We start from the raw sequence: 12,932 nt of genomic DNA, 5'->3' as shown, positions 1-12,932 counted from the left end.
GAAATGCACTTATTTAAGCGGCTGCGCTGTTTCTTGCCATTTCACTGATCTTTGTTTTTTACCTGGTTCTAGTCCTACACTTATATGTAATAATAATGTGTGTTATACAAAACACCATATACTGCTGTTTTGTCATCTGAACGCATATTAACAAAATAACCAAATTAAGGACACCTAATTTACCAACCTTTCATGCCGGAGTTGGCCTTGCTGTATTGAAACACGTGACCTGACGGCCTTTTTGCCTGCAGTGAACCCAGTCGTCGACCTCTCGTTTATACACTATCGTCTTCTGCATAATTGGATCAGATTTATATTTCTGGCCAGACGCCTGCTCTGTGGCGTGATTTATGGGGCAGACTGCCCAGTGAAGATTCACAATGTTTGCAGACTTTGAATGGGTCTGTGCAGCACCTTACTGGTTTGGTATTTGGCCGGCTGTACTGTGAGGTCCTCCTGATAGCTGGCTATCTCGAACTCTTGTAGTATTCCACAAAGGCTTACTGTCAGCTAGGCCTGGCACTGCCCTTTCTCTTGGTCAGTGACCTGCTTCTCTCACCACACTGACATCTTCTGCTACTCCTTCTAAACAGGTCATAACAGCAAGGCTTCTCCAGCGTCTAGGCCTGGCCCTCAGACTGACTGAGGAAAAGTAGTAGCAAACACAAGATGTTGGACGGACCGCTGAAACTTTTCAAACGCTCGCCCCAGTCAAAGATCTGGGTTTATTCTATTGTTCTTTTGCTCACCATCCCATCCCAGTTTGGACCCAGCTGTATGTAAATCATTCTTGACCCCGCTCCTCATGGGAAGCTAGCCTGGCTGATGAGGGGTGATGCCCCGAAACCGGTCCCAATATGCTTGTTTCCGGTCCAGGGAGGACCTGGCTTGGTTGTTCGGGCTGGACTGTTCCCATGAGGAGCAGGGTCAAGACTGATTTGCAAATGGCTGGGTCTGAACTGGGGTGGTATGGTGAGCATAAGAATGATGGATTTTCACAGATCCCTTGACTGGGGGGGGGTGTTTGAAAAGTTTCAGCACTCCGTCTAACATCATGTCTTGTTTGCTGAGGAAAAGAAGTGCTAGCAAGATCATGTCACTAGAAAACTCCCTCTCTCACCAGGGAATGTAGTTTCTTCAAGTTCACAATTCCCTTTGTAAAGGACAACTAAGTATCCTACTGTTTGGGCGCTGGTGGGAAACTGCTGCCAGCCAAAGTGCACGCTCCCTTCAGATAGCTACCAATTTGGGGTATTTACCCAGGCAAGGAAGAGCTTAAGTCAAGCGATGACAAAGCAACCTGCAGAGGAAGCACCATCTGGGGTAGAATGGGGATCCCCGAAGGGCACCCTACACTTCGCACGTGGTGCCCTACTCTCCTGGTCCAACATGTACCAAATACATGTAGCACTACACACGGCAAACACCCTGGGAAAGGTAAGATCCCCCTTTTGTGGGAGACGTCAGTTTTTACATTGGGAAGGCTGGTATACTGCTTTCCCACCATTAGTTCAGGGGTGCAGCTTTGTTTCCCTGTGCAGTCATTACTCTTCCTCCAATCCCAGTCAACCTCTAGATTGGAGGAAAGAGACGGCAGCCATCTTGGGTGATGCTTGAGTTCACTGGGGAAGAACGAGAGGCAGGTCCGAAAACAAAATGGAACAAAGCAAAGCAAAGCAATACATCCCTTCCAATCCATAGGAGAACTTCTGTCCTTACAGTCTCATCACAGTGTTAGTACAGATTGGCTCTGAGTTAGTCACAGGGTCAACCTTATGTTGTAAGCGGTACAGTGAGTTTCTGCTAGGCTTCACTTTTCCCTTGGTTCATTAGAGCTGGCATGGAAAGTCTGTCGTTTTCCAGAGAAGGTTGTTACGCTGGACAATGTTGCCTTCTAAATTTTGCTGAATGTGGCTATCATTTTCCAAATTAAATATCCTGGGTTTGGGGTGGTTCCTGATTTAGTTTAATCTGTCTGTCCAAGCTCTATTTCTAGCTCATTGCCCATAAAGATTTTTAGTCCGATATGCTTTAAAGAGGGAGTCAGTCCAAGCAGTCCATGTACCCAATGAATTGCAATCTGAAGCCCTGTTTCCTAAAGCGATGAAAGTGGTGGGTTAAAAAAACAAAATGGCAGTTTTTATATAAAATCAATTGTGTTTTGTTCCTTTCACCGTTAGAGTCTACCAGAAGTGCTGCGGGACAAAGAATGCCCAGCGGCGATCACGCCAAGCAAGCCACGTATGTACACTTACTATTGGAGGCGAGAAAGTGGTGCACTGAATGGGCGTGCTGGTGTGTGAGCCATTGGAGGCGCTGAGTAGACTTGAGTGTTTTATGCTGCGTTAATTCAGATTTATAAGTAGAGTTCTATGCGTTTTATGACATGGCTAAGGATTTGTTGTTCTTCCAGGCATGGTAGTGGGTATATCCAGGTATGTGTATCACCCAGGGTGCCATTGAGTCGTCGTGACCATGCTTTTCCACTTGTGGGCCTGTCTTTCTCCGTTGCCTGCCCTCCTCTTTTTTTTTTTTTTTTCCTCTATGTATTGGCTATGTCTATACTTGCTCTGCTATCATGTCTTAACTCCCTGTGCTGTCCATTGTACTCCCATGTGCTAGTGGCCTTATCATGACTTTCTCCAACTTGAATACTGTCTTTAGTTTCCACCTTCGGCCAAGTCTTTATTCTAGAACCAGACATTATTTTGCTCTTAGTTGTCAGCCCTGTCTTTACTCTCTCAGATTCCTTCGCTAACAATCCCATGTTTCCCCTTGCTGCTATTATATTTCTTTCTCTTTGGTGGAATCAGAGAAATGGCTTATTCCCTATATTTTAATATTCAATAAGGCTTTTTCTCCTGAGGTATACCGATTCCAGTAGTGTGGGTACCACCATACTGCCCCTAGACCTCCATACTGCACTGGTGTCCCTTCGCTCCAGGATATAAGGGGTGACTGGCCACTGGGTGTCGCTAGTTTAGGGAGAGGGACAGTAACTTCTAGCAGGGCCTGGTTATCCCTCTCCTCTGCATTTGACACTATTCAGATTAATCCTTCGTTTTGGGCCGGCTTCATCCTCTCCACTACTGCGGAAATGTGCTCCAGTGTTCAGCTTTGGATGTGGACAGATCGTGTTTTTGTCTTTGCAGTGAGTCGCAGATGTCTGCCTGCGATCAGCAAAAGCAAAGGTGTGGTGACTGTGGGCAATGTGACCACCTTTGACGATGGATCCGGATATACTAGGAACATCACAGAGCTTGTGGAAGGTGCCAAGTAAGTGCCTCTGGCATTCCTAGGGGTGCAGGTATGTGTACATGCCAATGTTAATGTGGGAGCGGCAGGGGTGTGGTAGGCCAGAAGTGAGCTGCAGCACTAGATCTGGTGGTGTCGCAGTACATGGACCGACTGCTGTGACAAGCCCCAGATAAAATAGGAGCGGACTGGAGATTATGGTGTCTTGATGGAGCCTTGGAGTGGAATTCAAAGGAAATACATTTTAAGTGGAGAGCGGACTTAAAGGTGGACCCTTGGAGGGGGTTCCATATGTGGCAAAGAGTGTGGTTCTGGCCCAGGAATCTTTGGTGTGGGGCCTGGTGGGTTCACCCCGTTGTGAGACGGAGCATGTATGGGGCGTCAAAGGTAGATGGACGGGTGAATAGATGGACTAATGATGGGCCTGGCTGGGCATTAGCAGTGAATGTTGCTCATTTTACTTCTTTCCTGTTCTTCCCAGGAAAGCCAATGTGGTCTTGGAAGCTCGGCAGGTGGCCATGAAGATCTTTGAGGATTACACCGTCTCCTGGTACTGGATCATAATGTAAGTATCGCTGATGTGGGTATAAAGGAGTGGGTGAAATTGGCATTAGGAAGCCTGTGAGTGGGGTTGACCGGGACCCTAACACAAGCAAGTGACTGGATGGGTGAAATGAGAGATGGGAACGGGCTCGAGGCTCCCGAGACAACTTGTGGTGGAAGAGACCCCTGACAGCAGTTTGGGTAGGGTTTGAGCAGAACCCCTATGGAGACTCTCCTCAGGTGGAGTTGAAGGTATGACAGGGGCTAAGAGACTGGGTGGTGGCTGGGATATAATGGGATGTTCTAACCTGGGAGAAATGGGAACTCTGCTGGTGGCTTGGTTGAGTCCTAGTAAGGCCATTGACAGAGTCTGGAAAGGACCAGGGTGTTCCCCTATCCTGGAAGGGACGCCATGGCAGATTTATAAGAGAAGCAGTAAGAGACCTCCATGCAGGCAGCAGTGCTTGTTTTGCACAGGGCCAATCACTAAAATCTGCTCACTCTTTGAGCTCACAAACTCTCTTGTTCTTCTTTCAGAGCCTTGGTCATCGCCATGGTGATCAGCCTGGTCTTTGTGGTCCTGCTGCGGTTCTTGGCTGGCATCATGATCTGGGTGATGATCGTGTTGGTCATAGCGATCCTCGGCTATGGTGAGTCGGGCCATGTCTGTGACTGTGCACAATTTTATAAAATTGTCCTCCTCTTTTTGGATTGCTTGCGATGCATGGGTCCCACCCCCTGGGGTTTCTTCATTAACTGAACACTTTGTTACTTGTTCAGTCTGCTTTCTGGAATGTTTGAGGTGCAGTTGCTATAAATTGTACATCAAAGGTCTAGTATCTAGGCGTGCATGTGTGTACTACTGTTCATACCTTCCCAGTGTCTCTCTTTACTAACTGAGGTGTCTAGTAGTACTCTCTGTTGGTACTTTGCCATGGAGCGGGAGGATCCATCTATCTAGGTACTTCCCCACTGAGCATCAGCATGTTTCCTGAACTCTTTCACTGAAGGACTCCTCGCACATAATCAAGACCTGGCTTACTTTCCATGAATCCTCCACTGGGATCCTTGAATGCGATCCTCCTGTGATGCCTGTATGGAGCCCTTAAGCTCTAAGCATGGCCGGCCACTGCTTCAAGACCCCAGCAACACTTCTGCATCCCACTGACAAATGGAACCACTGCCTCACTTTGGTGGCTGCAAACACTTTCAAGGAAGTATTGCAAATTCTCCATCACAAGACCACCCAAATGGCTTTATAAAATGATAGAACAATTACAAGAAGAGAGCGGGAACAGTTAAAAAAGGTTGGGGTAAGGGCAGGCGTTACAAACCAGAGAACTTGCGGTTGAGCAATAGAGCGCTGGTGATGCTGGTTCACCAAAATGGCTGGAGTAGTGAAAGCCCCATCACACACCACTTGACTCCTGATAACATCTCAACATTTGCCCCCTTTTACCACATGTGGTAGCCTCTCAGCAGCCTCCTAGTTGGTGTTGAAGGGCTTGGAGAAAGGCACGGGTGGAAGCTACAGAACAATAACAACTATCTTAGAAAATATATTACTTTCTGTCCCTGCTGCTACTTGTGCTGTCCTCTGAACGAATGCTAGCACCGGCAGTTTCGAGGGTGTCAAAGAGTAAAATAGTGGTAGCAGTGAAGAACCCTGCTTCCAGTAATTGATGGGACAGATAAAAGATTGTTAAACGAATGCAAACCAGCAACTATGATACACTGCAGGAACAACAGTCTGCAGTGATATTGGGTTTGCTTTCTAAGGGCTATGATATGCCGATCTATAAAAAAAACACAATGCAGTTACTGAATTTGGGATTAACATCACCTTGGTCCTGCATCTCTGATCCATGCATCAAGGTTGGACCAGACAATTGATAGCTGAGTTGGTAGGCTAGATGCAGAGCAAAGTCCATTTTTTAATGCTCAGTAGTCCTGATGACCCAACTGTAATAACTTTGTATAAAAAAGTTTTTACATTTGTGCAGGCAAAAGCCATCACTGAAGAGAAAGATCTCTCCCACCGTTGCTATTGCCATGAGAAAATGTGCTCATGCTCTGGAAGAGGAGGATCATAGTGTTATTAAAAAAAAAGACACAAAAAGAAAAAAATGAATTAAAATAAAAAAAACACACCCGCCCCAGTAGATCAGTTAGTCCATGTTTAATGCCCAAAACAACGGGCAAGGAATTGTGAAAAGGTTACTCAAGCAGTCTATAAATGTTTGCCAAGGGTATATTTATCCAAATTAAATCCAAGAACACAAAATATGATGTAGAGAAAGGATACCCTGCTGATGCACAAAGGAATTCTTCATATTAGTGGTTTTTAAGCTGTGGTCCATGGACCCCTGGCGTCTGCAACGCTTACTCCGGGGGTCCGCGCCCGCTTGTAAAATACATCATATTAGAGGATTAGTAAAGTATATATGCACATTATAAAGGAACATGTTGAATGAAAAATGTTCTGTAAATGTGAAGGAATTTGAAATTGGATTCTAGGAGGGAAGGATGACCGGAGATGTTCCCGACAGGTGCTTCGCCTGACTGCGTTGTGGTTGCCCAGAAAGCTGCACTGTCTTTGTGTGCAGATCCGCATGGGCCTTATTTATTCTCATGAAAGGCTGTTTCGAGCGTGGCCTTGTTTGTGAAATTGGGCCTGGATCCGCAAGGAAAGACCCCAAGCCTCAATTTGAAAACGTGAGAGTCGGTACGGACGCAGAAGTGTGAGCCGGTGGTGGTTTTCCGGCAGTGGTTTGTAATCCAAATAGAGCCCGCCCCGGCTGTGAGGCTCATCCGTCCTGCCACCTCTCTTTCACAAACTGATTGTACTGCGCTGCTTGTACAGTTTGAACTGAGCGAAACTGGTTCGCTTGGCTGTTGCATCTACAATTGCTCCCTGAGGATCCTAATTTTGAACACAAACTTCTTGATTGTGTCACAGGAGCACAATAACATTGGAGCTACATTGCACCCAAGAAGTGATCATTTTTCAAATAAAAAAGCTAAGCAAAAATTTACTTGACTCATTCAGGACATTGTTACATGCATCTACAGCTTTTTTTTCAATGCTAGGTCTCACTTCTTTAAGTGAGTCTTTTAAGTGGGTCTGCTAAGCAAGAGACTAAAACATTTAAGACCAAAAAACTAATGAAGCCTCATTCCATGAAAAATGCCAAAGGGCTGCGAGGGGTTAGAAATTATTAGAAGCTAAAAGTCAGCAATAAAGCCAATCTCCCGATTTATTTTACTCCCCCGAAATAAGTGACTCTTTATTTGCCACCTCCAATCAGATAAAGCTCCTGAATAAGAAAGTTTTGCAGTGTGAAACCTTTTCTGGATTCACATTCTGTGCATTTTTCTGCCATCTAGTTGTTTGGTTTGGAATAGTCTTTTTTTGATTTTGTGTTTTGGGGCGTCGTCGATCACCATTTGGTGCTAGGTCTATCCCTTGTGTGACGTCAGACGGCGCCAAAGAATTTCCTGTGCGTGGTAGCTATTTTCATATTCTTGTTTCTGCTGTTGGGTCTGGAATCAAAGGGAGACTCTCTGAAGATTTGAATGAAATATCGAAAGAATTAAAGACTGAAAATACCACCGATCATCGACTACGAAGACACCGGAGAAAAGGAAGGACCTCCGGATACCCATTTCCGTCGGGGAAACAACGACGTACATGGATCAACAGAGGGCAAGGTAGGGGCCATGGAAAATACCCCATTCAATTTCTGCCCAAAGTGCCACCACAAGTTTACCCAGCGTGATCCACAGGTCGTTTGTAACCTCTGCCTGAAAGAGGATCATAAGGATAAGGACTCCGAGGCCTACGCGGTGTCCATGTCGAATACACTCCAGGAACGCCAAAAGCAGAGAGAGGACCACTGCACAGCCATGTTACAAAAGTCAGAAACAACCTTCGTTGAGGGACTTGGGCCTCTAAAGCGATGAGGACGACCAATGTCACCCACACAATGGACGCACGGGGGCTCTGACCTTGAAATACTCTAAGGGGACGCCGAGAAGAGGCGTACTGTTTAGAAGGCGATGAAGGACACTGAGAAGAAGTCTGACTGGGTAAGAAACCCTCAACTGTTGGAACCCAAGGGCCACGAAAAGAAGGCACAAAAGGCAGCCCAGGCGTAGAAGAAAACGACGATCAAGGGTCATCCGCATTCAAAAGAACCCCATGGATCCCACCCCAGGGATACCAACTAAGGAAGATCGTCGAAAACGACTAAGGCAAATGCCGAACGAGAGGCCACAAAGGTAAAGACATCATCTTCGGAGCTAGAAACCACCACACCCATGAAGAGGATCTCCCCAGCCACAGACACCGAAAGGGCCCTCGAGGTTGAGAAAAAGAAGAGATGCCTCGAAACGGAAATGGTGGCACTCCTTCAAAGAAAAAAGGAGTTTAAAGCACTGAAGGAATTCTGTATGCCCACGAAGCCCGCCGTCGATGCTAAAAACGCAAAAAAAGAGTAAGAGATCCTTGATTCACCAGCAACTCCCGAACTATGCGAAGAAGACGTCGAAGAAGAACTAGACACCCCAGCAGAGAAAGAAGCCTCAGACTTTCGAGGAAGAATGCAACGACTTTGACACAGAAAGCCCAGAAGAAGAGGTCTGTTTTTATCCCTCGAAGGCTTCGAGCAGCGGATACCTTTAGGGTCCCCTTAGAAGAGGAAAAATGAGACTCCTGCTTCCTCCTAGAGACTTCGGCACCATCCACCAAGCAGACAGAATACCTCCCAATGCTACCAAGCATCCTGGACCAGGGAAAAGAGGCCTTCAAAGAACCTGCCTCCGCTAAAGGGGCAACACCAAGGGTGGAAAAGAAATATAAACACTCAGCAAAAGACCCTAAATACATTCAGTCAAACACAGTGCAAGACTCCATCATTGTCACCACGGCAAGAAAGAGGGGCAACACACACTCTTCCACTGGCCCACCTCCAGAGAGGGAAAGCAAGAGAATGGACATGGTGGGGAGAAAAATGGAGAAAGAAGCAGCAACACAATGGCACATTGCAAACTCCAATGCTCTTCTCAACAGGTATGGCCACCAACAATGGGATAACACTGAAGAACTGATGAGCAAGCTCCCAGAGGAGAGAGATAGGAAAAGAGCAAAAGCCATCATACAAGAGTATAAGAACATAGGTAATTACCTGCCTGAAATCAGCCCTATATGCAGGCGATACAGCTAGCAGACAAATGTGCACAAGCACAACGTTGCGAAGGCACGTCTGGCTATGAATATCAGGCTTCAAGCAAGAGGTCCAAACCTCAGTTTACTAACAGATCTTTGACAGGAGATGCCGTATTTGGAAAGGAAGTAGATTATTCACTGCAGCAAATAAAGAAAAATAATGAAACGGCCAGGGCTATGGGAGCCCTACAACAGAGGAGCACCTTCAAAGGATGAGGTTTTAACCCCAGAAGACCCACACGAAGAGGATTCTTCTCAACAGGCCAACAACAACATCAAGGTTGCGGACAGCAGTCAAACCAGCAGTCCGGTTACTAAGCCTGGCAACAACAGCCAAAGCAGCCCTTTCGGGGCAGAGGAAGAGGCAGGGGACAGTTTAAGAGGTGGAGGAGCAAATTCCAAGTGACTTGCCCACAGCAAAAGACCCACACTCCACACCAATGGGAGGCAGGATAGCACACTACTTACAACAATGGGAAGACATCACCACAGACAGTTGGATTTTAAATTTGGTGAGCCACAGCTATTGTATAGATCTAACAAACCAACCCCCAGCAAACCCACCAAAATGAAAAAGTTTACAAAATCAGAACACCAATTAAGACTAGAAATAAAGGAACTCCTGCAAATTAAGCAATAGAGAAGGCACTAAAAAGAGAACACAACAAGGGAAACTACTCACTATACTTCTTAGTTCCAAAGCAAGATCTCACACTAAGACCAGTCTTAGACTTCGGATTCATAAACAAGTTCATTTGCATGCAGCATTTCAAAATGTCGACACTACAGGAAATAATCCCACAGCTGCAAAAGGGGGACTTCATGGCATTGATCTGAAGGCTGCCTAGCTACACATCCCCATTAACCAAGCTCAGAAGAAATACCTCCGGTTCTTCCACAAGAACACTCCCTACCTATTCAAGGTCCTCCCTTCCGGTGTAAAATCGGCGCCAAGAGTCTTCACAAAATGCCTAACAGCAGTTGAGGCATCCCTAAGAAGGAGAGGGATTCACGTCTACCCCTACCTAGATGACTGGCTAATAAAGGCAAATTCAAAGCAAACTTGTTACGCACATGTCCATCAAGTAATCAAAACACTTCAAAAGTTGGGTTTTTCAATAAACCCCAAAAAGGTATCCAGAAAACCAGAATAAGAAAAAAACCTTCCTAGGAGCAAGATTAAACTCAAAGGTTGCACGGTCATTCCCGACCCACATTGAATACAAGCTATCAAACAAGAAACTCACCTGTACCAGAAGCGTCCGTCTCTGACAGTGAGGACTGTCCTGAAACTCATGGGCATGACAGCATCATGCGTCCCCCTCCTCACGCATGCACGCCTTCACATGCGCCCTCTTTAGGAGCGGCTATGGAGAAGTTGGTCACAAGCCACAGGGAGATGTGAAGATCAAGTGGCTGTAACATTAAAGGTTCAGACGGAGATACAATGGTGGGCATCCAAGAACATAACACTAGGCCGACCTTTCAAAACACCAACTCCCTCAGTGACCATCACAATAGATGTGTACCACAAGGGTTTGGGAGCACATTCAGGACACCTGAGAGTACGGGGTCAATGGAACGATGCAGACTCTATAAAGCACTTCAGCTTCCTAAAAATGAAGACTGTGTTCCTGGCACAGAAGGCATTCCAAGCTCATAGTAAGGAAAACCATATTAATTCAAACTAACAACCCCACGACTATGTTTTACCTCAACAAACAGGGAGGAACAAAGTAATTCACCCTAAGCAAACTAGCACAGAAAATTTGGAAATGGGTAACCCTGGGCGTAGTTCGCGAAGTAGCACTTCGCGAAGCTACGCAAAGTGCACTTCGCACTAAGCGAGCTACGCGTAGCACCGTAGTACCTTGTTCCCACTGTGCCAGATGTCGTTTTCAATGATTGCACAGTGCGGACAAGCAACCGGCACTGTGCAATCATTGAAAATGGCATCTTGCACAGTGTGAGCTGTAGTTTTCTGCTGCTCGAGTAGATTTTTACTCGAGCGGCAGCTTTCTCAACGCGAACTGGTAGTTTCTCATCGCGAGCGGTCGCGAGCATACGCGACCACTCGCAATGAGAAACCTGACCTCCTCGCGTTGGGAATCTCGCCGGGAGGTTTATTTTCCATGCTCGCGATCGCCAACTTGATGTTGCTGATCGCGAACAAGGAAAAAGTCTCGCCGGGATGTAATTTTGCTTGCTCGCGGTCGCCAACTTGACGTTGAGGACCGCGAGCAAGCAAAAAATGACCGCAGCACTACGCAACACTACGCTACGCGTGTTCGCACTGTGCTATGTGCAATTCGCGTAGTGCGAAGTAGCGCGAACTTCGCAAACTACGCGAGCGTAGCGTAGTGCTTTGCCCAGGCTTAGAAATGGGCCAACTCAAGGAAAATCAGCCTACAGACAATTCAGCTGCCAGGGAAGGACAACACGGAAGCGGATCAACTCAACAGACAGAACAGCAGCTTGCACGAGTGGGAAATAAAACAAAGGACCCTGCAGCAAATCTTCAACCTCTGGGGGACCCCAGAGATAGACCTATTCGCAACAATGGAAAACAAGAAATGCCAATCCTTCGCCTCCAGGTTTCAACACCACGTATCAAAATTGAATTTCCTGTCACTAAACTGGTCAGGGACATTTGCATATGCTTTTCCTCAGATTCATCTAATACAAAGAGTCCGAGGGAAAGACAGACAACCAGGAACAAATCTAATACTCATAGCCCCTCAATGGGCAAGACAAACCTGGTACTCAAGTCTACTTGAACTGTCCAAGGGACAAATGATTCAGCTCAAGGCAGACAAAGACCTCCTCACAATGCAAGGGGGCCAAATCTTTCACCCAGAACCAGCGATGATCAGCCTAGCAGGCTGACGCCTGAATTACATAGAGGTCAGACATTTGAACTTCCCTCAAAGATCAATGGAAATTACTAAAAGAGGCAAGCAAACAAACCGCAAGACAATGCTATGCAGCAAAGTGGAAATGGTACACCATATTGTGCACAGAAAACAATACCCTAAGCTCAATTCCCACGCAGGAAACAGTGCTCATATTTCAGACACATCTGCTTGACACTAACATCAACTATTCAAGCCTCAAGGTGCATCTGGCAGCAATTGTAGCCTACACCAGGGGAAAATCATGTAAACGTTTCTTCACAACACTAGTCATCAAAAGATTCCTTGAAGGGTCAAAATTAATTGCACCCCCAAGAAAGTCTCCAGCCCCGATGTGGAGCTTAAACACAGACCTAACACAACTAATGACTTTGCTATTCTAACCCATGCACAAAGCAGAACTTAAATACATTACCATAACGAGCATTGGCATAGCCAATAGGTCTTGCCTTTGGGGCCTTATAAGTGTTTAGGCAGAGCTATTGACTTTGCCAATGTGTTTAAGCTGTGCTGTAGAGAAGTGTGGCTGCTGTGCAGCATGCTGAAAAGTTGTCATAAAAAAGTGCCAGAAGCATTTTTGTTACCTTCTATATGACCAAGAAGGCATTATGTCCAACCGAACGACCATGTTAAAAAATGTATGTACAACAAAAAATTTCCTCATTTTTCTTCTGTTCTTGCAATGCTTGTTAAAGTTTTTTTTTTTTTGAGGGGCATAAACAATTGGAGGTTGAAGGTTGTGAACTAGTACCTGTATTATAACACTAGCAGTGGCCAGACGCTAGGGGAGAATCAACAGATGGCAGATTCCGAGAGCAGGCTGAGGTGGTGTTGAGTGATGTTGAGGTGGTAGTAGTAGTGGTGGGGGTGGTGACTGGTGCTGAGACAATGCTGAGGTGATGCTGAATGATACTTAGGTCTTGCTGAATGATGATGATGTGGTGGTGTACTATTGCAAAGGCGATGCTGAGTGATACTGATGTGGTGTTGAGTGA

The 12,932-nt window shown here is 46.2% G+C and overlaps 1 protein-coding gene across 4 annotated transcripts in view; it reads left to right on the top strand.

The window, feature by feature from the left end:
• The window catches only part of SLC44A2 (solute carrier family 44 member 2 (CTL2 blood group)), a 271,522-nt gene that overhangs the window by 177,672 nt on the left and 80,918 nt on the right, over window positions 1-12,932 (top strand). For all 4 annotated transcript variants that reach the window (XM_085600695.1, XM_085600694.1, XM_085600692.1 and 1 more), the window contains exons 7-10: window positions 2,181-2,241; window positions 3,153-3,276; window positions 3,737-3,820; window positions 4,336-4,448. In XM_085600695.1, coding sequence (XP_085456821.1) covers window positions 2,181-2,241; window positions 3,153-3,276; window positions 3,737-3,820; window positions 4,336-4,448 — 382 coding nt within the window. The remainder of the gene's footprint in view (window positions 1-2,180; window positions 2,242-3,152; window positions 3,277-3,736; window positions 3,821-4,335; window positions 4,449-12,932) is intronic.

Source organism: Triturus cristatus, chromosome 4_2 (assembly GCF_964204655.1).
Source record: "Triturus cristatus chromosome 4_2, aTriCri1.1, whole genome shotgun sequence".
In the NCBI taxonomy this organism is placed as follows: Eukaryota; Metazoa; Chordata; class Amphibia; order Caudata; family Salamandridae; genus Triturus; species Triturus cristatus.
This window is presented reverse-complemented; position numbering and strand designations above follow the sequence as displayed.